The 23,286-nt window shown below is 43.2% G+C and overlaps 2 protein-coding genes across 4 annotated transcripts; both read right to left on the bottom strand.

Moving 5' to 3' along the window:
* Positions 1-2,757: 2,757 nt before the first annotated feature.
* Positions 2,758-18,718, bottom strand: LOC311117544 (beta-2-microglobulin-like). 3 transcript variants are annotated; one of them, XM_084192464.1, is made up of 4 exons: positions 18,568-18,718; positions 14,038-14,310; positions 8,331-8,367; positions 2,758-3,420 (listed from the first exon to the last, which is right to left on the bottom strand). In XM_084192464.1, exons 1-3 carry the CDS (start codon positions 18,629-18,631, stop codon positions 8,354-8,356), a joined length of 351 nt encoding a protein of 116 aa, XP_084048590.1. In that variant the 5' UTR covers positions 18,632-18,718; the 3' UTR covers positions 2,758-3,420; positions 8,331-8,353. The 3 variants fall into 3 exon arrangements, with proteins under 3 accessions (XP_084048590.1, XP_084048589.1, XP_084048591.1); XM_084192463.1 differs by lacking the exon at positions 18,568-18,718 and adding an exon at positions 14,644-14,805; XM_084192465.1 differs by lacking the exons at positions 2,758-3,420; positions 18,568-18,718 and adding exons at positions 4,214-5,371; positions 14,644-14,806.
* Positions 18,719-19,494: 776 nt separating this feature from the next.
* Positions 19,495-22,576, bottom strand: LOC311117540 (beta-2-microglobulin-like). The gene is made up of 4 exons (XM_084192460.1): positions 22,402-22,576; positions 21,201-21,473; positions 20,497-20,532; positions 19,495-20,387 (listed from the first exon to the last, which is right to left on the bottom strand). Exons 1-3 carry the CDS (start codon positions 22,463-22,465, stop codon positions 20,519-20,521), a joined length of 351 nt encoding a protein of 116 aa, XP_084048586.1. The 5' UTR covers positions 22,466-22,576; the 3' UTR covers positions 19,495-20,387; positions 20,497-20,518.
* Positions 22,577-23,286: the final 710 nt, after the last annotated feature.

Genomic DNA, 23,286 nt, shown 5'->3' with positions numbered 1-23,286 from the left:
GACAATACTTGTGTACTCTTCCGAGACTGACTTCACTGACCCATAATCTTGCTTTCCTTGTATACGGTGGTAATTGTCTTTACATTGGAATACTGTATCATTTTGGAATTGTTATATCTCATGAAATTAAAAAGATAATCATAAAACTAGTGACAGACTAATCAATAAATATGTCGACAATTACAGCTTGCTTATTGCTTCTTATTGCAAGTGGACCACACAATGGTGTGTCTGATCACATGACTGTGACCACACAATGGTGTGTTTGATCACATGACTGTGACCACACAATGGTGTGTTTGATTACATGACTGTGACCACACAATGGTGTGTCTGATCACATGACTGTGACCACACAATGGTGTGTCTGATGACATGACTGTGACCACACAATGGTGTGTTTGATCACATGACTGTGACCACACAATGGTGTGTTTGATCACATGACTGTGACCACACAATGGTGTGTTTGATCACATGACTGCGTACATAATATTATTTTCTGGTCTTGAAAACAGAATGTCATTAAGCAGAGATTTTACAATTTCAAAGATACAGTGTGCATTCTGAATGCACAAAAAGAACAAAAGCCACAAATGTTGACAAAGTTTTATTGTATCTAATTTAACAGGAACAGACCATGGAACTTGAAAAGATAGAGAAATAACATAAATCCATTTATACTGAACAAAAATATAAACGCAACATGCAACAATTTCAAAGATTTCACTGAGTTACAGTTCATATGAGGAAATCAGTCAATTTAAATAAATATATTAGCCCCTAATCCATGGATTTCACATGACTGGGAATACAGATATGCATCTGTTGGTCACAGATACCTTAACCCTCCCGTTGTCCTAGGGTCAAAATGACCCGCCACTGTGTTGAACCAACTTTATTTAATTTTTATATTTTTGGGATCATTTGTGAGAAGGAGGCAGTGAGACTTTAAAGAAAGTATCACTGCCTCCTTCTCACAAATGATCCAAAAAATATAAAAATTAAATAAAGTTGGTTCAACACAGTGGCGGGTCATTTTCACCCTAGGACAACGGGAGGGTTAAAAAAAGGGCCTCACAATGGGCCTCAGGTTCTCATCACTGTATTTTTGTGCATTCAAATTGCCATCGATAAAATGCAATTGTGTTCGTTGTCTGTAGCTTATGCCTGCCCATACCATAACCCCACTACCACCATGGGGCACTCTGTTCACAACGTTGACATCAGCAAACCACTCGCCTACACAACGCCATACACATGGTGTGGTGAGTGATTTTGAAGGAGTCAGGCGCAGGAGGGTAAATCACAGAATAAAAGGGCTTATTCCGAAAACACAGTAGTACGCAGCAATGTGTCAAACACTCCAGTGCGTAATCAGGCGCACTGGTAAACAACAAGGCACACAGGTGAAATATCCTGACGATACAAAATACAAGGAGCTCCACCGAGCTAAACTAACCTCCACAATAAACAATCACACACAAAGACAAGGGGGCAGAGGGAACACTTATACAGGTACTGATGAGGGGATATGAACCAGGTGTGTGTAATAAACAAGACAAAACAAATGGAATGATGAGATGAGGAGCGGCAGTGGCTAGAATGCCGGTGACGACGAACGGCGAAGCCTGCCCTGTCACGCCCTGGCTCTGGGGACTCTTAAATGTTGAGCCAGGGTGTGGATTTTTCCTTGTTTGGTTTTCTAGGTTTTTCGTTCTAGATCGTGTATTTCTATGTTGGCCAGGGTGGTTCCCAATCAGAGACAGCTGTTGCTCGTTGTCTCTGATTGGGAACCATACTTAGGCAGCCTGTTTTCACTAGTCATTGTGGGATCTTGTTCCGTTTGGTTTGGTGTGTATAACCTCAGGACTTCACGTATCGTTTGTTGTTTTTGTTAGTGTTGTGTACGAAATAAAAGATGTACGCATATCACGCTGCGCCTTGGTCCGCTTCATCCTGTAACGATCGTGACATGCCCGAACAAGGAGAGGGGGCAGCTTCGGAGGAAGTCGTGACACATGGTCTGCGGTTGTAAGGCCAGTTGGACATAGTGCCAAATTCTCTAAAACAACGTTGGAGGCGGCTTATGGTAGAGAAATTAACATTAAATTATCTGGCAACAGCACTGGTGGACATTCCTACAGTCAGCATGCCAATTACACACACCCTCAAAACTTGAGACATCTATGGCATTGTGTTGTGTATTCTGGTTCAGTATAGTAGACAGAGAAACTGTCATTCTGTATTAGATATAACTACCCCTCAACTACAGTGGAAGAGGCAACCCTATCTTTGACATTAGATTGGATGGTTCTAAACAGTGCAGGGTTAGACAGACAGACAGACAGACAGACAGACAGACAGACAGACAGACAGACAGACAGACAGACAGACAGACAGACAGACAGTAGATGGTCAGCTCTAAACAGTGCAGGGTTAGACAGACAGACAGACAGACAGACAGACAGACAGACAGACAGACAGTAGATGGTCAGCTCTAAACAGTGCAGGGTTAGACAGACAGACAGACAGACAGACAGACAGACAGACAGACAGACAGACAGACAGACAGACAGACAGACAGACAGACAGACAGACAGACAGAGGCTCAACTCTAAACAGTGCAGGGTGAGACAGACAGACAGTGGTACATACTTTATATGCTATTCATATCTCCTGTGTTAGCTGTTTAGTTTAACACATCATGCATACATGTGTCATGAAGCTTCATAGACAGAATAGAGCCAAACATGATTGGTAAGAATAAGTTATTTAATAGCAAGCATTCAAACATCAAGTCAGACTTTACATAATCTAAGTATTTTAGATGAAGGGCTATCTCTTTTGAAAATCTATCACCAAAATAAAGTGCTACATGAATGTATTTTTGCATTTCAGATTGTTTGTTGTTTCATATTAATTTCTGACTAAGAGAAAAGCCCTCATAGCTTGGGCCTGCTGTATTGGCTGATGATGACAAGCCTGGCTGCAATTAGGTTGTTCTCCTCTGGTGCAGAATTACAACCCCTGATATGAGCTTCATTACCTATACACATCAAATACCGCACAAAACAAGGACTGGTAAAATAAAATACAATTTAAGTTAAATATCAATGATAAGTCACAATGTGCAGAGACGGAGTCATCACAGATTTCACCTGCAGTTTTGACAAGACAGTGATCTGAAGAGGAGTTTTGATAGGACAGTGTTGTGAAGATTAGTTTTGATAGGACAGTGATGTGAAGATGAGTTTTGATAGGACAGTGTTGTGAAGAGGAGTTTTGATAGGACAGTGTTGTGAAGAGGAGTTTTGATAGGACAGTGTTGGGAAGATGAGTTTTGATAGGACAGTGTTGTAAAGATTCCCAGGAATATAGACAGCATCTGGAGTGGAGATTCTCGGAGGCTGGTGGATTCTGTGGTTGTCAACAACAACAACAACAACAAGAGGTCATTCATTCCATCCACATTTCATTTCCACAATGGTTCATGCTGACTTCATTCAATCTTACATATTCAGTACTAGGTCTGGGCGGTATACCATATTTTACTATATACCGGTATTGATGCACGGACCGGTTTGGGTTTTTACGTTACCTTCTATAACGGTATTTCAACGTTAGGTTTGTTAAATTGATACGCTATTCCGCCGTGTGTAACGTCCGTTTTTATACTTTCCTCCGCTACTTGAGTCGTCTCTCTCCTCTCCCGCTCTCTCCACACAGATCTAGCCCCGCCCCCTGTCACTCAAGTAGCGCAGTTGTTGCTCGACCAGGAGGAGACCACTTCCCTCGTCTTGCGTTCAGACTGCATGGTCAATACAGCACATAGCAACAAGAATTCGATGACAACTATGCTGCTGTTATTTAATTCCACTATCAGTTTGTGTATCTTACTGTTTGCAAACAGCTAGTTTTGTCTTTTCTTAGAAAATTGTGGCTAAAATAAATTGTTAGCCGCTAATCGCTAGTTGGCTAAACGTCAGACCAAACGTAGCTAGCTAATACAGCCTGGTACCAGTGAAGGTGTTGACCTAAATCAGCATGTTGTTTGTGCAACAGTATCTTCTAAATCAAAGAGGAATTACGCAAAGCATGAATATGTTAGCTACGTGAAGTAAAGAGAAAACATTTCATGTAGCCAAAGATTATAGGGTGCCGCCTGAAAACACTGACCAACACTATGGTTCCTACCCTGTCAAACAACACTGCATTCAAAGTGCCCACTATTATATTCTAACTACAGAATTAGAAGAATCATTCTATTTCCATGCTTCCAACAGTTCACCCAGGTGTTTTGATCTAAATCGCAATATTTGGTAAAAAAAATAAGGCTGCGATTGTTTGCCCATATCGTGCAGCCCTACGTGGCAGTGTGGAAATGATCTCAAATGAGGAAATGCAGAAATGTATGAACATACTGAAGACGGTTATTTTTGGTTGAAGTTTTATTGAACAGTATAAACCAATCAGAATGGAGAAAAACCCATTTGAAATCACTTAGAATGTATGTGTTGCCTCCCTAGGGATGGGCATTTGAAATGATTTCACTATTCAAATAATAGCATGCATTTTTTTCAGCTATCCAGATAATGGTTGTTAGGGTGCTATTCAGACATGTGAGTTTTTGGCTAGAGTGTTTACGCTAACAGTAGCCTGGCTAACAGCAACAGTGTTTAGGCTAACAGTAGCCCGGCTAACAGCAACAGTGTTTTGGCTAACAGTAGCCTATGCTAACAGCAACAGTGTTTAGGCTAACAGTAGCCTGGCTAACAGCAACAGTGTTTAGGCTAACAGTAGCCTGGCTAACAGCAACAGTGTTTAGGCTAACAGTAGCCTGGCTAACAGCAACAGTGTTTAGGCTAACAGTAGCCTGGCTAACAGCAACAGTGTTTAGGCTAACAGTAGCCTAGCTAACAGCAACAGTGTTTTGGCTAACAGTAGCCCGGCTAACAGCAACAGTGTTTAGGCTAACAGTAGCCCGGCTAACAGCAACAGTGTTTAGGCTAACAGTAGCCCGGCTAACAGCAACAGTGTTTAGGCTAACAGTAGCCTGGCTAACAGCAACAGTGTTTAGGCTAACAGTAGCCTGGCTAACAGCAACAGTGTTTAGGCTAACAGTAGCCCGGCTAACAGCAACAGTGTTTAGGCTAACAGTAGCCTGGCTAACAGCAACAGTGTTTAGGCTAACAGTAGCCCGGCTAACAGCAACAGTGTTTAGGCTAACAGTAGCCTAGGCTAACAGCAACAGTGAAAGAGATGTCATAGAACTGATTCTGTTTCAAAATACGTTTTCTGGTGAGTGTTTTTGCATTGATCTGTGTCAGTGTTGTGGCCCCTCCGTTGGTGCGCGTCTGTAGAATAACCGCTATTTGAAGTGGGGAAGATAGCACACCATTGTCAGGGTTGACCGGAGGGCCATTAAGCGCTATGATAGTAAAATGCCTTTTCATGTAAAATGAACCCACATCCCATGAGAGACTAATGAGCTTGAAGATATAACAATGACTTTGTCCTCAGAACTGTAGGCTCCATTTAAAGTGGCCCAACTGTAAACAACGTTCTGTCAAAGCCACGTGACGTCTGAAGCAGCAGTAGCTCAATGCGCCGTACATAAACACTGCATTCTAAAGTTTGATGTTTTATTAAATTAAGCATTTCAAATGTTATGGTATATCCTTGTGTGTAACAATGTAACATGGATCATTTAATTTATTGTTCAAATAACCGTGCTCATCACTACACTACTCACGAAGCACATTTAGAACTTGTATTATTAGAAAACATAAAATACCGTCAACAATACTGTGATATGATATTTTGGTCATATCACTAGGGGTGTAACGATTCGTTTTAACAACGATTCGATTTGTATCACGATTCGTGGTTGTCGATACGATTCAAGGACGATATTGGTTCATTTAGAACGATACGATCCGAAACGATTCAGTGACTTGAAATCGATTCAGTAACCTTTTAGCCAAAAATTCAACCAGTGTGACTGAAATAAATACCTGGTAACCAGTTGCATTTTAATGGCTGGCAATAGTCTTGATATTTTTAACAGTGTTTTATGCCTCCATGCAGACCATCTGGTATTATGAAACTTACCCATACCTACGTTGACAGCAGCCCAGTCTGTGCACACAGCGACCAACTTTGTTGTCCAGTCATCCAAGCCTGTGTCCTGGAAAAGTCTCACAAGTCCGTCTGTTATGGCCTGTGCGGTTCGGTCAGCACCCAATTCAATCAGTCCAATAAAGTCCGAGGTAAACTCTCCGTTGCTGGACACAGACACAATGTAAACTATTTCCTGCTCAGTTTTTGTGATGTCCTCAGATCCATCAAAAAGCATTCAGTAAAGGAACATCCTCAGAATAGGAAGACATGGGACATGCGTGTTTAGCTTTATGCATTTATTCTCGGCTAGCTTTTAGCAATGGCTTGCGCCACATTCGTGTGCTCCTTGCTCTTTTCATGTTGGTCAAATAAAGGATGGTTGAAATTCTTTGAGCCTTTATAAAATGCACCTGTTTTGTCTGCTAGATGTGGATTTGAGCGGCAAATCTTGCACCACATTTCAGTGCGCTCATCGTTAGCTTCAAGCCACTGCACATCTTGGAGCCACTTTTCCGAAAAAAGTATTTTCTTCGGCTCTGGCTCCAGTTGGCGTTTCTTTGTAGGTGGCGAAATGCCAAAAAGGCTGCTTAATGTCTGTTGCTTTTTGGACATCCCTGACAGTAGTTGACAAGCAACATGTCATGTGTAAGGTTAGATGAGAAGATCGGTCAAGTACGCAAAGGCGCGTAGTAACACAAGTGGCATTACGCATTCCTGATTTTTGTCGCGCTTGCGTATCTGCGTACCAGTTATGTGCACCCCTGCATATAAAGTCTGACGTGCTTAAATCCAATGGGTTATTTCCTAGTATCGATACAATCGATTTATTACATTTTAAAACGATGTTAGATCGATATATGTTGTCCAAAAGGCCAACTCGCCGCGCACAGATCGATGTAGTTGGATCATATGAATATAAATCGATACATCGATGTAGTAGATGAATCGTTACACCCCTACATATCACCCAGCCCTACCATATCGCCCAGCCCAATCATATTGCCCAGCCCTATCATATCACCCAGCCCTGTCATATCACCCAGCCCTATCATATCACCCAGCCCTATCATATCACCCAGCCCTATCATATCACCCAGCCCTATCATATCGCCCAGCCCTACCATATCACCCAGCCCTATCTTATCGCCCAGCCCTATCATATCGCCCAGCCCTGTCATATCGCCCAGCCCTATCATATCACCCAGCCCTATCATATCACCCAGCCCTACCATATCACCCAGCCCTACCATATCACCCAGCCCTACCATATCACCCAGCCCTATCTTATCGCCCAGCCCTGTCATATCGCCCAGCCCTGTCATATCGCCCAGCCCTATCATATCGCCCAGCCCTATCATATCGCCCAGCCCTATCATATCACCCATCCCTACCATATCACCCAGCCCTATCATATCACCCAGCCCTATCATATCGCCCAGCCCTACCATATCGCCCAGCCCTATCATATCGCCCAACCCTATCATATCGCCCAGCCCTATCATATCACCCAGCCCTATCATATCACCCAGCCCTATCATATCACCCAGCCCTACCATATCACCCAGCCCTACCATATCGCCCAGCCCTATCTTATCGCCCAGCCCTATCATATCGCCCAGCCCTGTCATATCGCCCAGCCCTATCATATCACCCAGCCCTATCATATCACCCAGCCCTATCATATCACCCAGCCCTATCATATCACCCAGCCCTACCATATCACCCAGCCCTATCTTATCACCCAGCCCTATCATATCGCCCAGCCCTATCATATCGCCCAGCCCTATCATATCACCCAGCCCTATCATATCACCCAGCCCTACCATATCACCCAGCCCTATCTTATCACCCAGCCCTATCATATCACCCAGCCCTGTCATATCACCCAGCCCTATCATATCACCCAGCCCTACCATATCACCCAGCCCTATCATATCACCCAGCCCTATCATATCACCCAGCCCTATCATATCGCCCAGCCCTATCATATCACCCAGCCCAATCATATCGCCCAGCCCTATCATATCACCCAGCCCTATCATATCGCCCAGCCCAATCATATCACCCAGCCCTATTATATCACCCAGCCCTATGCAGTTCTCTATACAGTAGTACAATAAAAACCATCAGTGGTTAGTAACCAAAGCTAAAGAACTGCCATATAAATAGACTGTTTCTCTACAAATGAAATGATCAGACATACACACCTGCAGGGATGAGCACCGAAGCCTCACATATCTGGTTCTGTAGAGGAAATAGGAAAGGTTGCTTTCTGTCAGTCAAGGGCACTTCTATATATATATATACAGTGCCCTCCACTATTATTGGCACCCCTGTTTAAGATGTGGTCGAGGACTTCCAAAAATTCTCCTTTTTTTTTAAAACAACATAGAACCCAAATGCAAAAAAAGAGAAAAATCCAACCTTTTATTTAAGTACATAACTTTGGTGGTAAAAAAAAAATCACACATAAAAAAAAAAAAACTTGAAATCATGTGTCCCACAATTATTGGCACCCCTAACAATTCCGCTGAAAATTTTAATTGATTTTTTAAAAAATATATTTTTCTGTAGTTGCTAAAGTTGGTCAGGGTATCTAGGAACTTTTAATTAGTAATTCATGACTTCCTGTTTCCCTGGGGTATAAATATGACGTGACACAGAGGCCTAATTCTCTTACCCATTTGTCAACATGGCAAAGACAAGAGAACACACCATTCAAGTAAGGCAGATTTGTGTCGACCTTCATAAGTCAGGCAATGGCTACAAGAAAATAGCCACTCGCCTTAACTTGCCCGTATCTACAGTCAGAGGGATCATTAAGAAGTTTAAAACAACTGGAACAGTGACAAACAAGGCTGGAAGAGGTCCCAAGTGTATCTTGCCACAACGCACAGTGAGGAGGATGGTAAGAGAAGTAAAAAAAAGTCCTAAGCTCACTGTCACAGAATTGCATCAAAGAGTGGCATCTTGGGGTCACAAAGTCTCCAAAACAACCATCAGACGCTCTCTACATGCCAACAAGCTGTTTGGGAGGCATGCAAGGAAAAAGCCTTTTCTCACTAACACTCACAAACGTAAACGTCTGGAGTTTGCTAAGCGGCACTGGGACTTCAACTGGGATCGTGTGCTTTGGTCAGATGAGACTAAGATTGAGCTTTTTGGCAACAAACACTCTAAGTGGGTCTGGCGTAAAACAAAAGATGAGTATGCCGAAAAGCACCTCATGCCCACCGTGAAGTATGGTGGAGGATCTGTGATGCTGTGGGCCTGTTTCTCTTCCAAAGGCCCTGCGAACCTTGTTAGGGTGCATGGCATTATGAACGCTTTGAACTACCAGGACATTTTAAATAAAAACCTGATGGCCTCTGCCAGAAAGCTGAAGATAGGTCGTCATTGGGTCTTTCAGCAGGATAATGATCCAAAACATGTGGCAAAATCTACACAAAAATGGTTCAGCAGTCACAAACTCAAGGTCCTCCCATGGCCATCTCAGTCCCCAGACCTCAACCCAATCGAAAACCTGTGGGGCGAGCTAAAGAGGAGAGTGCATAAGAGAGGACCCAGGACACTGGATGATCTAGAAAGATTGTGCAAAGAAGAATGGTCAAAGATCCCTCTCTCTGTGTTCTCCAATCTTGTGAAATGTTATAGGAGGAGATTAAGTGCTGTCTTGTTGGCAAAAGGGGGTTGTACAAAGTATTAACATCAGGGGTGCCAATAATTGTGGGACACATGATTTCAAGTTTTTTTTTTTTCTAAATGTGTGATTTTTTTTTTTACACCAAAGTAATGTACTTAAATAAAAGGTTGGATTTTTCTCTTTTTTTGCATTTGGGTTCTATGTTGTTTTAAAAAAAAAGGAGAATTTTTGGAAGTCCTCGACCACATCTTAAACAGGGGTGCCAATAATTGTGGAGGGCACTGTATATATATTATGATTAACTCTCACTCAAACACTCACACACACACACATACACACACACACACACACACACACACACACACACACACACACACACACACACACACACACACTTACCAGTGTGGGGGGGGGGGGTCACCCCAGGTTTGGAACGTAGCAGTGTGTGTGTGTGCGTGCTCACCCCAGGTTTGGAATGTAGCAGTGTGTGTGTGTGGGGGGGGGGTCACCCCAGGTTTGGAACGTAGCAGTGTGTGTGTGGGTGCTCACCCCAGGTTTGGAACGTAGCAGTGTGTGTGTGTGTGTGTGTGGGGGGGGGGGGGTCACCCCAGGTTTGGAACGTAGCAGTGTGTGTGTGTGGGGGGGGGGTCACCCCAGGTTTGGAACGTAGCAGTGTGTGTGTGTGTGGGTGCTCACCCCAGGTTTGGAACGTAGCAGTGTGTGTGTGTGTGTGTGGGGGGGGGTCACCCCAGGTTTGGAACGTAGCAGTGTGTGTGGGGGGGGGGTCACCCCAGGTTTGGAACGTAGCAGTGTGTGTGTGTGCGTGCTCACCCCAGGTTTGGAATGTAGCAGTGTGTGTGTGTGTGGGGGGGGGTCACCCCAGGTTTGGAACGTAGCAGTGTGTGTGTGGGTGCTCACCCCAGGTTTGGAACGTAGCAGTGTGTGTGTGTGTGTGGGGGGGGGGGTCACCCCAGGTTTGGAACGTAGCAGTGTGTGTGTGTGGGGGGGGGGGTCACCCCAGGTTTGGAACGTAGCAGTGTGTGTGTGTGTGTGTGCTCACCCCAGGTTTGGAACGTAGCAGTGTGTGTGTGTGTGTGTGGGGGGGGGGGGTCACCCCAGGTTTGGAACGTAGCAGTGTGTGTGGGGGGGGGGTCACCCCAGGTTTGGAACGTAGCAGTGTGTGTGTGTGTGGGGGGGGGCTCACCCCAGGTTTGGAACGTAGCAGTGTGTGTGTGTGTGTGCTCACCCCAGGTTTGGTCTTGAGGTTCTTCAGGTGAGGGACTCTGCAGGTGTACACTAACTACTAACTGCTACTAAATACTCATTATAAACTGGGTGACAGCCGTGGTATATTTAAGAAATAAGGCACGAGGGGATGTGGTATATGGCCAATATACCACTGCTAAGGGCTGTTCTTAAGCACGACGCAACGCAGAGTGCCTGGACACAGCCCTTAGCCGTGGTAAATTGGCCATATACCACAAACCCCCGAGGTGCCTTATTGCTTAACTATACTAGTAACTCACCCCAGCTGTACTCCTCTAACTACTAACTATACTAGTAACTCACCCCAGGTGTACTCCTCTTACTACTAACTATACTAGTAACTCACCCCAGGTGTACTCCTCTTACTACTAACTATACTAGTAACTCACCCCAGGTGTACTCCTCTAACTACTAACTATACTAGTAACTCACCCCAGGTGTACTCCTCTAACTACTAACTATACTAGTAACTCACCCCAGGGGTACTCCTCTAACTACTAACTATACTAGTAACTCACCCCAGGTGTACTCCTCTAACTACTAACTATACTAGTAACTCACCCCAGGTGTACTACTCTAACTACTAACTATACTAGTAACTCACCCCAGGTGTACTCCTCTAACTACTAACTATACTAGTAACTCACCCCAGGTGTACTCCTCTAACTACTAACTATACTAGTAACTCACCCCAGGTGTACTCCTCTAACTACTAACTATACTAGTAACTCACCCCAGGTGTACTCCTCTAACTACTAACTACACTAGTAACTCACCCCAGGTGTACTCCTCTAACTACTAACTATACTAGTAACTCACCCCAGGTGTACTCCTCTAACTACTAACTACACTAGTAACTCACCCCAGGTGTACTCCTCTAACTACTAACTATACTAGTAACTCACCCCAGGTGTACTCCTCTAACTACTAACTATACTAGTAACTCACCCCAGGTGTACTCCTCTAACTACTAACTATACTAGTAACTCACCCCAGGTGTACTCCTCTAACTACTAACTATACTAGTAACTCACCCCAGGTGTACTCCTCTAACTACTAACTATACTAGTAACTCACCCCAGGTGTACTCCTCTAACTACTAACTATACTAGTAACTCACCCCAGGTGTACTCCTCTAACTACTACCTATACTAGTAACTCACCCCAGGTGTACTCCTCTAACTACTAACTATACTAGTAACTCACCCCAGGTGTACTCCTCTAACTACTAACTATACTAGTAACTCACCCCAGGTGTACTCCTCTAACTACTAACTATACTAGTAACTCACCCCAGGGGTACTCCTCTAACTACTAACTATACTAGTAACTCACCCCAGGTGTACTCCTCTAACTACTAACTATACTAGTAACTCACCCCAGGTGTACTCCTCTAACTACTAACTATACTAGTAACTCACCCCAGGTGTACTCCTCTAACTACTAACTATCCTAGTAACTCACCCCAGGTGTACTCCTCTAACTACTAACTATCCTAGTAACTCACCCCAGGTGTACTCCTCTAACTACTAACTATACTAGTAACTCACCCCAGGTGTACTCCTCTAACTACTAACTATACTAGTAACTCACCCCAGGTGTACTCCTCTAACTACTAACTACACTAGTAACTCACCCCAGGTGTACTCCTCTAACTACTAACTATACTAGTAACTCACCCCAGGGGTACTCCTCTAACTACTAACTATACTAGTAACTCACCCCAGGTGTACTCCTCTAACTACTAACTATACTAGTAACTCACCCCAGGTGTACTCCTCTAACTACTAACTATACTAGTAACTCACCCCAGGTGTACTCCTCTAACTACTAACTATACTAGTAACTCACCCCAGGGGTACTCCTCTAACTACTAACTATACTAGTAACTCACCCCAGGGGTACTCCTCTAACTACTAACTATACTAGTAACTCACCCCAGGTGTACTCCTCTAACTACTAACTATACTAGTAACTCACCCCAGGTGTACTCCTCTAACTACTAACTATCCTAGTAACTCACCCCAGGTGTACTCCTCTAACTACTAACTATACTAGTAACTCACCCCAGGTGTACTCCTCTAACTACTAACTATACTAGTAACTCACCCCAGGTGTACTCCTCTAACTACACTAGTAACTCGCCCCAGGTGTACTCCTCTAACTACTAACTACACTAGTAACTCACCCCAGGTGTACTCCTCTAACTACTAACTATACTAGTATCTCACCCCAGGGGTACTCCTCTAACTACTAACTATACTAGTAACTCACCCCAGGGGTACTCCTCTAACTACTAACTATACTAGTAACTCACCCCAGGTGTACTCCTCTAACTACTAACTATACTAGTAACTCACCCCAGGTGTACTCCTCTAACTACTAACTATACTAGTAACTCACCCCAGGTGTACTCCTCTAACTACTAACTATACTAGTAACTCACCCCAGGTGTACTCCTCTAACTACTAACTATACTAGTAACTCACCCCAGGTGTACTCCTCTAACTACTAACTATACTAGTAACTCACCCCAGGTGTACTCCTCTAACTACTAACTATACTAGTAACTCACCCCAGGTGTACTCCTCTAACTACTAACTATACTAGTAACTCACCCCAGGTGTACTCCTCTAACTACTAACTATACTAGTAACTCACCCCAGGTGTACTCCTCTAACTACTAACTATACTAGTAACTCACCCCAGGTGTACTCCTCTAACTACTAACTATACTAGTAACTCACCCCAGGTGTACTCCTCTAACTACTAACTATACTAGTAACTCACCCCAGGTGTACTCCTCTAACTACTAACTATACTAGTAACTCACCCCAGGTGTACTCCTCTAACTACTAACTATACTAGTAACTCACCCCAGGTGTACTCCTCTAACTACTAACTATACTAGTAACTCACCCCAGGTGTACTCCTCTAACTACTAACTATACTAGTAACTCACCCCAGGTGTACTCCTCTAACTACTAACTATACTAGTAACTCACCCCAGGTGTAGGTCTTCAGATTCTTCAGGTGGCGGACTCTGCAGGTGTACTCCTCTCCGCTGGCTGGTTTGAAGGCAACACTCTTGGTGAGGTGGAACTGCCAGCCCTGTTCGAAGGCCAGGTCTGTCTGCTTGGCGTCGGGGATCTCCACGCCGTTCTGCAGGAGCTGGATGCTGATGTCAGGGGGGTGGAAGCCACTCACGTGACAGATCAGGGTGTTGTCCTTCCCATAATCCCCTGGGTTACGGCTGTACACCTGCACCTTGGGGGGAGCTACAGGGGGGAGGAGGGAATGGTACACAGTCAGGCAGTCAGGTAGTCAGGTAGGTATGCAGACAGAGAAACACACAGTCAGGTAGGCACACACACACACAGTATCACAAAAGTTGATTAACTTATTCTCACTATAAAAATAAAATAGTCTCTGCTCAATTTACATTTGCTTAAAAGCGTAACCCATGTAAAGTACACATTTGCTGTCAACTTAAGACATAAGGAAATATATAATTGTTTTGACGAACGTCGTGGGTGAGGCCTTTCAAATCAAGTTCGTACACATAAGGTGAATTAATCATAAAGACCAAGTCATAGTTTTACTTTACTTACATTCTTTTGCGTTTATGTTCACCAACACGACGCAGAAAGCAACTACGGACAAAACCGTTTTCATGATTTATTTTCCCAAGTCTTTCCAATGCAGAAAAATATATCAAACTGCACCAAAACGGACAGTCGCAAACGGTGAGATGAAACTGAAAGTAAAATAGATATTTTACTGCGACGCAGTGAAGCCGCACCCACTTCGATTTATGCACCAATCGAAAATCCTACTTCACAGTTGCTATGTCGTCTTCTCTAGATGTTTCTTTAGGAAGCCTGATGCAGTCAGTTACAAAGTGGATGCAGTCTTCATTTTATCAGTTACAATGTTGCACATGTAATGCATTGAGAGAAAGTATGGTGAAAGGCCATGTACAGTATAGCCATAATAAAATATGGTGTATGTACACTGAACAAAAATATAAACGTAACATGTAAAGTGTTGGTCCCATGTTTCATGAGCTGAAATAAAAGATCCCAGAAATGTTCCATTCGCACAAAAAGCTTATTTCTCTCAAATGTTGTACACACATTTGTTTACATCCCTGTTAGTGAGCATTTCTCCTTTGCCAAGATAATCTATCCACCTGAAAGGTGTGGCATATCAAGAAGCTGATTAAACAGCATGATCATTACACAGGTGCACCTTGTGCTGGGGTAATAACCCCTCTAACCCTAGGAAGCTCTTTGCCACCTTCTCCTCCCTGCTGAATCCTCCTCCTCCTCCCCCTCCCTCTCTGTGGATGACTTCGTCAACCATTTTGAAAAGAAGGTTGACGACATCCGATCCTCATTTATTAAGTCAAATGACACCGCTGGTCCTGCTCACACTGCCCTACCCTTTGACTTCTTTCTCCCCTCTCTCTCCAGATGAAATCTTGCGACTTGTGACGGCCGGCCGCCCAACAACCTGCCCGCTTGACCCTATCCCCTCCTCTCTTCTCCAGACCATTTCCGGAGACTTTCTCCCTTACCTCACCTCGCTCATCAATTCATCCTTGTCCGCTGGCTATGTCCCTTCCATCTTCAAGAAAGCGAGAGTTGCACCCCTCCTCAAAAAACCTACACTCGATCCCTCCGATGTCAACAACTACAGACCAGTATCCCTTCTTTCTTTTCTCTCCAAAACTCTTGAGCGTGCCGTCTATAGCCAACTCTCCTGCTATCTCTCTCAGAATGACCTTCTTGATCCAAACCAGTCAGGTTTCAAGACTGGTCATTCAACTGAGACTGCTCTTCTCTGTGTCACGGAGGCTCTCCGCACTGCTAAAGCTAACTCTCTCTCCTCTGCTCTTGTCCTTCTAGACCTGTCTGCTGCCTTTGATACTGTGAACCATCAGATCCTCCTCTCCACCCTCTCCGAGCTGGGCATCTCCGGCGCGGCTCACTCTTGGATTGCGTCCTACCTGACAGGTCGCTCCTACCAGGTGGCGCAGCTAGAATCTGTCTCCACACCACATGCTCTCACCACTGGTGTCCCCCAGGGCTCAGTTCTAGGCCCTCTCCTATTCTCTCTATACACCAAGTCACTTGGCTCTGTCATATCCTCACATGGTCTCTCCTATCATTGCTATGCAGACGACACACAATTAATTTTCTCCTTTCCCCCTTCTGATAACCAGGTGGCGAATCGCATCTCTGCATGTCTGGCAGACATATCAGTGTGGATGTCGGATCACCACCTCAAGCTGAACCTCGGCAAGACGGAGCTACTCTTCCTCCCGGGGAAGGACTGCCTGCTCCATGATCTCGCAATCACGGTTGACAACTCCATTGTGTCCTCCTCCCAGAGTGCAAAGAACCTTGGCGTGACCCTGGACAACACCCTGTCGTTCTCCGCTAACATCAAGGCGGTGACCCGATCCTGTAGGTTCATGCTCTACAACATTTGCAGAGTACGACCCTGCCTTATACAGGAAGCGGCACAGGTCCTAATCCAGGCACTTGTAATCTCCCGTCTGGATTACTGCAACTCGCTGTTGGCTGGGCTCCCTGCCTGTGCCATTAAACCCCTACAACTCATCCAGAACGCTGCAGCCCGTCTGGTGTTCAACCTTCCCAAGTTCTCTCACGTCACCCCGCTCCTCCGCACACACCACTGGCTTCCAGTTGAAGCTCGCATCTGCTACAAGACCATGGTGCTTGCCTACGGAGCTGTGAGGGGAACGGCACCTCCTTACCTTCAGGCTCTGATCAGACCCTACACCCAAACGAGGGCATTGCGTTCTTCCACCTCTGGCCTGCTGGTCCCCCTACCTCTGCGGAAGCACAGTTCCCGCTCAGCCCAGTCAAAACTGTTCGCTGCTCTGGCACCCCAATGGTGGAACAAGCTCCCTCACGACGCCAGGACAGCGGAGTCACTGACCACCTTCCGGAGACACTTGAAACCCTACCTCTTTAAGGAATACCTGGGATAGTATAAAAGTAACCCTTCTACCCCCTAAATAAAAATAAAAAGCATAATAAAAGATCACCAAGAACACAGTGGCCTCCATCATTCTTAAATCAAATAAGTTTGGAACCGCCAAGACTCTTCCTAGAGCTGGCCGCCCAGCCAAACTGAGCAATCAGGGGAGAAGGGCCTTGGTCAGGGAGGTGACCAAGAACCCGATGGTCACTCTGACAGAGCTCCAGAGTTCCTCTGTGGAGATGGGAGAACATTCCAGAAGGACAACCATCTCTGCAGCACTCCACCAATCAGGCCTTTATGGTAGTGGCCAGATCGAAGCCACTCCTCAGTAAAAGGCACATGAAAGCCTGCTTGGAGTTTGCCAAAAGGCACCTAAAGACTCTCAGACCATGAGAAACAAGATTCTCTGGTCTGATGAAACCAAGATTGAACTCTTTGGCCTGAATGCCAAGCGTCACATCTGGAGGAAACCTGGCACCCTCCCTACGGTGAAGCATGGTGGTAGCAGCATTATGCTGTGGGGATGTTTTTCAGCGGCAGGGACTGGGAGACTAGTCAGGATCGAGGGAAAGATGAACAGAGCAAAGTACAGAGAGATCCTTGATGAAAACCTCCTCCAGAGCGCTCCGGACCTCAGACTGGAATTAGGTATGCAGACAGAGAAACACACACACAGTCAGGTAGGTATGCAGACAGAGAAACACATAGTCGGGTAGGTATGCAGACAGAGACACACACATACACACAGTGTATCACAGAAGTTATGTCATATTCTTACTCTAAGGAAAATAGTCATCTCTCTGCTCAGGTAAATGTAGTTGAAGTTTTCAAGATCTTGATCTCATTGATTTCAAACGAACTGGTTAAAATCCTTAAGAGTCTATTTACGCAATCGTTAATCTCACGAAACCCTCTGTGGTGTCCGAACCATTTGGCTACAAACTATTATGACCCCTCTGTGGAAAGGGGAGACTCTCACGAACACGTTTTGCTCTATGACCCCCATAAGTGTCATGGGACTCTTCAACCCATACAAACAAATGGAAGTATTGAGGTAGTTTTGTGCCAAAAACATGGGGTTAAATACGTCCCCCAAAAAGTAAATATTTCCTGAGGTCTCTTATATCTCCAAGATATAAAACACACTTCAAAACCTTATGATTTATTTTGAGACTTTTTGCCTTTTATGAATGTGTTATTCAATGCGTTTGTACGGGGTAAATGTTTATCAAATAAAAATAAAGTTGCCTAATACTAGGCTTATTGGTCCTCTGTAGCTCAGCTGGTAGAGCACGGCGCTTGTAACGCCAAGGTAGTGGGTTCGATCCGCACGCATGACTGTAAGTCGCTTTGGATAAAAACGTCTGCTAAATGGCATATTATTATTATTATTATTGTTCTTCACTTAAAACACAGTTAAGGAAATATATCATTGTTTTCACGAACGGCACGGGTGACAAAGACAATGTCATCAGTAATCGTGACGCCAAAGTGATATCCGCTTTACTTTAGCTACTAACATTCTTTTGCGTTTATGAACCCCAGGATGACGCAGAAAGTGACCACGGACAAAACAGTTTTCATGATTTCTTTTTCCAAAGTCTTTCCAATGTTAAAAAATATATATACAACTGCGCCAAACAAAAACAGACTTCGCAGCTGATGTCTGATGAAAGTGAAAGTAAAATGACTGTTTTCCTAAAACATAGTAAAGCCGCACCCCCCTTCGATTGATGCACCAATTGAAAATCCTACTTCACAGTTGCTATGCAGGCTTCACCTCTCGATGTTTCTCTAGGTTGATCCAGGGGTCGTCACTAGTTAACACAGCCACAAAGTCATAATTATGGCTAAACCCCACCCATTTCCACAATTTATCTAGCCATAAGCACACTGCTAACGTTGTGCCTATCCTTAACCTGAGACCAAAAAGGTTACAGGGCTAGAAAGGAAACAGCTTTTGTCAAATTAACATCAGAATTGACTTTTCGTAGTAGGTTAGGAGAATTAACGTAGCAGGTTAGGAGAATTTACACAGCAGGTTAGGAGAATTAACGTAGCAGGTTAGGAGAATTTGGATAAGGTTAGGAAAAGGGTTAGTAAAATGCACAAAAAAAAGCTGCCCTGACTTTGATAAAAGCTGTATCCCTTCTAGCCATGACCGTCAGTTACAAAGTTGATGTAATCTTCACTTTACCAGTTACAATAATGGACATGTTTTGCATTGAGAGAAAGAATGGCAATAAAGTATACATGTATGATCTGAAATGTCAACATTGCATCATCACCCATTATAATGCTGTAGACTACAGCTCTGCATGGATTGCCTACCTGCCTTGACAATGTGAGTAGCTTATTACAAGTACATTACTGATTGAATGATTGACTCATAATAATATAACTTCTCAAAAATGGCTTTTGAACATTACTGAGTCAGTCACAACAAGTCCTTACTTAGACATTTAATCAAGAAATACCAACGAATACAACAAAGTGCATTTTTGTTCAATGATTTTGTATTTCTTTAAATTAAAAACATTTAATCAAATAGCCAATTAATGTAAGTAGTTTACAATTTATTTTTTAATCAAACTCAACAGAACAGTGTTGTATATCACACCCAAAGACAGAACAAACTAGTTTTTTTTTTTTTAAGTAACGAAATTACAGTTCTCTACTTATCAAAAATATTCCTGTAAAAAGGCCCCATTTATTAGACTGTTGATAACTGGTAATTTACAGGAATGTTGAAGGATAGACAGAAGATGAGATGTTATGTTGATAAAAATGACTTCAAACCAAAAAGGACGTTGACATTTACAAGTCACACAAATAAATATCACGTGGGCCTCCTCTAAAATTATTTGGGCTTTAAAAAAAATATATGTTGATCAAATATCTGACTTTACATTACACTGTTGTTGATTTTTGCTTGTAGATAAAAGCACATTCAAATAGTGCGAGTTTGTTTTATTTATTTCCATTTTGAGAAAAAAAAGTATTATAATCTAATGGTGCCAATTTCAAGGAAATTAAAGTTTTTTTAAATCCAAAAATAAAACGCTTGATAAAGCCTTGATTATCGTTTTTAAAGAAGTGACTTAGATTGAGAGAATGTGTATCAGCAGTGTTGCTATGTCAATAAACAATCGCTTGCCCAAAATCGAATAATTTTGTGTTTAGTAATAATTTTCAATTAGAAACCCTTGAAACTGGCCCCTTGGCACAAAGTGTTACCAAAAATGAAAACTAAAGCCCATGTTGAGAGGGGAAGTTAAGTCATCTCAGCTCTAGTGTAGGGGGGTTGTACGGATTGGACGGCCACAGATGGAATGGCACCCTGTTAAGAAAGAAGGGTAAAGGTATGAGGTTTAGTTCTGATTTAATCTATTTAAAAATGTTAATCTAATTAGAAAAGTTTCAATAAATAAACTCAGCAGAATACCTACCAGTAAATCCTGCTCCAGATCCTTACATATCAGCCTCTGGAGAAAAAACACAACAACACAGAAAGCACTGTTATACATTCAGACTTCCACTAACTAAATGTCTACATGGAATCAGTCTTGTTACTGTAACTAAACCGCTCATCCATTGGTATCTAAACCAACGTCCACATAATGCACCTAGCTCTCCAGGGCCCTGTCCAGAAACAACCCCTGTACTTCCTCCTTAGACTCTGAGATCTGAGAGGATTGGCCAGTCAGCTCATGCCTGATGTACTAGCCCACTGTATTCAGTATCATTGTAATCCATTACGATTTTATATTATTTTTTTATATCTCGTGCTCCTCTGCTGCAAAAACCAAATTGCCCTCTCTGGGACAAATAAAAAGTGGAAACTTCAACTTGAGTTGTAGTCACTGTGGCACGAAAATTCCATCTAGTCAATCAGAAGGAAAAGGTTCAACCTAAACCACATTTTTTCAACCTCTCCACAAGTGATTCTAAGGGGTAGGGGGCTTCTGTACAGGGCCCAGGTCTAGTGGTTGGCTTCTGCAGGTGACAGTCACATAAACGCAGGAGCCAGGGTTAATCAAGGAGGAGGAAATACTAAAGTAACTCACCCCAGGTGTACTCCTCTAACTACTAACTATACTAGTAACTCACCCCAGGTGTACTCCTCTAACTACTAACTATACTAGTAACTCACCCCAGGTGTAGGTCTTCAGATTCTTCAGGTGGCGGACTCTGCAGGTGTACTCCTCTCCGCTGGCTGGTGTGAAGGCAACACTCTTGGTGAGGTGGAACTGCCAGCCCTGTTCGAAGGCCAGGTCTGTCTGCTTGGCGTTGGGGATCTCCACGCCGTTCTGCAGGAGCTGGATGCTGATGTCAGGGGGGTGGAAGCCACTCACGTGACAGATCAGGGTGTTGTCCTTCCCATAATCCCCTGGGTTACGGCTGTACACCTGCACCTTGGGAGGAGCTGATAGTAACACAAAAGGAAAGGCCACAGGGAGATTCATAGGTTTTCATTCGTTCAAGTTGTATTATGCCATTTGCAGGTATTGGAATACATAAATATATTAATTGACATTTCACACAGGTATGCTATATATTTTCACCAAGTTATTTCCTAGTAAAGTACACTTAGGGACAAATGTCTGAGTTATCAGCCATTTATGATGGTTCTGACCCATACTGGCTGCCAAAGACAGCAACCATTTCAAATCAAATCAAATTGTATTTGTCACATACGTGTTTAGCAGATGTTATTGCGGATGTAGCGAAATGCTTGTGCTTCTAGCTCCGACAGCGCAGTAATATCTAATTTATGATGGCCCTGACCCATAATGGCTGCCATAGACAGCAACCATTTCACTCAAAGTGAAAGTAAAATCTGGAGGGGATTTCCAACCATAACAAAATGTGACATCATGTCATTGTTGGCCTACACCAGGTAAGATATAACCGATCTACTGAAACAATCACTTATATTCTGATCAAGGTTAAAAACTTTTACATTAGGTGACGTGTTCAACACACATCTCACAACAGTGTACATGCATGCCAGCAAATAGTTGAGGCCTACATTAAAAATCAAGGATTAGTATGTAGAAATAATGATTATCTAGCAAAAATGGCAAAGGGTTTATTCAAATTATTTAGGTAGGGCTCAAGGTTTTGGTGTATTCCCTCCCATATGACATGATCATCGAAGGTAGGGTTTACTACAAGAAAGTGTTTTATTAACTCTAAAAAAAAAAGTAATCAATTTTGTATAGAAATAAATATCCTAGTAAAAAACGTTAAAAACTAAAATATAAACAGCCTACAAACAACCTAATGGCAAGAAATCGATAATGCCATGCATTTCCAAACGTTGCGTTGACTTTATAAATCAAGATACTTACATTCTTTGGACTCCACAGCGCTGTAAATGAGCCCAAGTACAACGATTGACAGAATAGACTTCATTTTTTTTGGGTCTAATCCGGAATTATTCGTACTAAAATAAACCAGAGAATGGCTAGCTGTCTGTCTGAACCTGGCTGTAGAAATAACCTAACTGAAAGTATGTCAGACAGTCGTATAAATGCTCTCTAGGACCGCCTCTTCTCTCTTTTTTAAAAGCCAATCACAAATGGTGTATTTCAGTTGCTAGGCTAAAGAAAGCGGCACAGGTTAGATTGTTTATTGGGGAGGACTATAGTCTGGAAATAACCTGAAATCCAGGTGAGTTACCGTCATCGCACTTTCGATTTAACATGGATGTCATGAGATAATGTTATTTCACTTAGCATCCATTTTGAGAAGAAAAAAATAAATAGAATAAAATAGAATAGTAGAAGTGCTAGCTTTTCAATATTTTATGCCTCCATTTATCTAATATATTAGTAATTACAGTGAAAAGCTGCAATAATGGTTACACACCATTACTGAATACAATATTACACAATGCATGTATGTCTTTTAAAAAATATACGTGTATTTCTAAGGTATTTTCTGATTATTTATTTTTTAACAAAGAGAGCGGGAGGATGACAGTGGGGAAATATAGTTTGTGTCCGGCAGTAGGACGGATTTGAACCCTTGCCGACACCGTAGACATGTCCGGTTTAGACCATTAGACCACCCTAGGACACAACACACATACCAATTTGAGTTTCAACATGAAGTTGAGCATAGTCTACAGTCGTGGTCGAAAGTTTTGAGAATGACACAAGTATTGGTCTTCATAAAGTTTGCTGCTTCAGTGTTTTTAGATATTTTTTGTCAGATGTTACTATGGGTATACT

This window comes from Coregonus lavaretus (assembly GCF_964263955.1).
Source record: "Coregonus lavaretus genome assembly, contig: HAP1_SCAFFOLD_175, whole genome shotgun sequence".
NCBI classification, from domain to species: Eukaryota; Metazoa; Chordata; class Actinopteri; order Salmoniformes; family Salmonidae; genus Coregonus; species Coregonus lavaretus.
The sequence above is the reverse complement of the archived record's forward strand: the minus strand, read 5'-3'. Positions and strand labels throughout refer to the sequence as shown.

Excerpts from the sequence above, each read along its gene's own strand:
- LOC311117544 (XM_084192464.1), bottom strand. The coding sequence starts at position 18,631 with ATGAAAACTGTTTTGTCCGTGGTCACTTTCTGCGTCATCCTGGGGTTC. Across the intron at positions 14,311-18,567 it reads GTTCATAAACGCAAAAGAAT|CTCCCCCCAAGGTGCAGGTG; the intron begins GTTAGTAGCTAA and ends TCCCCCCTGTAG.
- LOC311117540 (XM_084192460.1), bottom strand. The coding sequence starts at position 22,465 with ATGAAGTCTATTCTGTCAATCGTTGTACTTGGGCTCATTTACAGCGCT. Across the intron at positions 21,474-22,401 it reads CGCTGTGGAGTCCAAAGAAT|CTCCTCCCAAGGTGCAGGTG; the intron begins GTAAGTATCTTG and ends TGTTACTATCAG.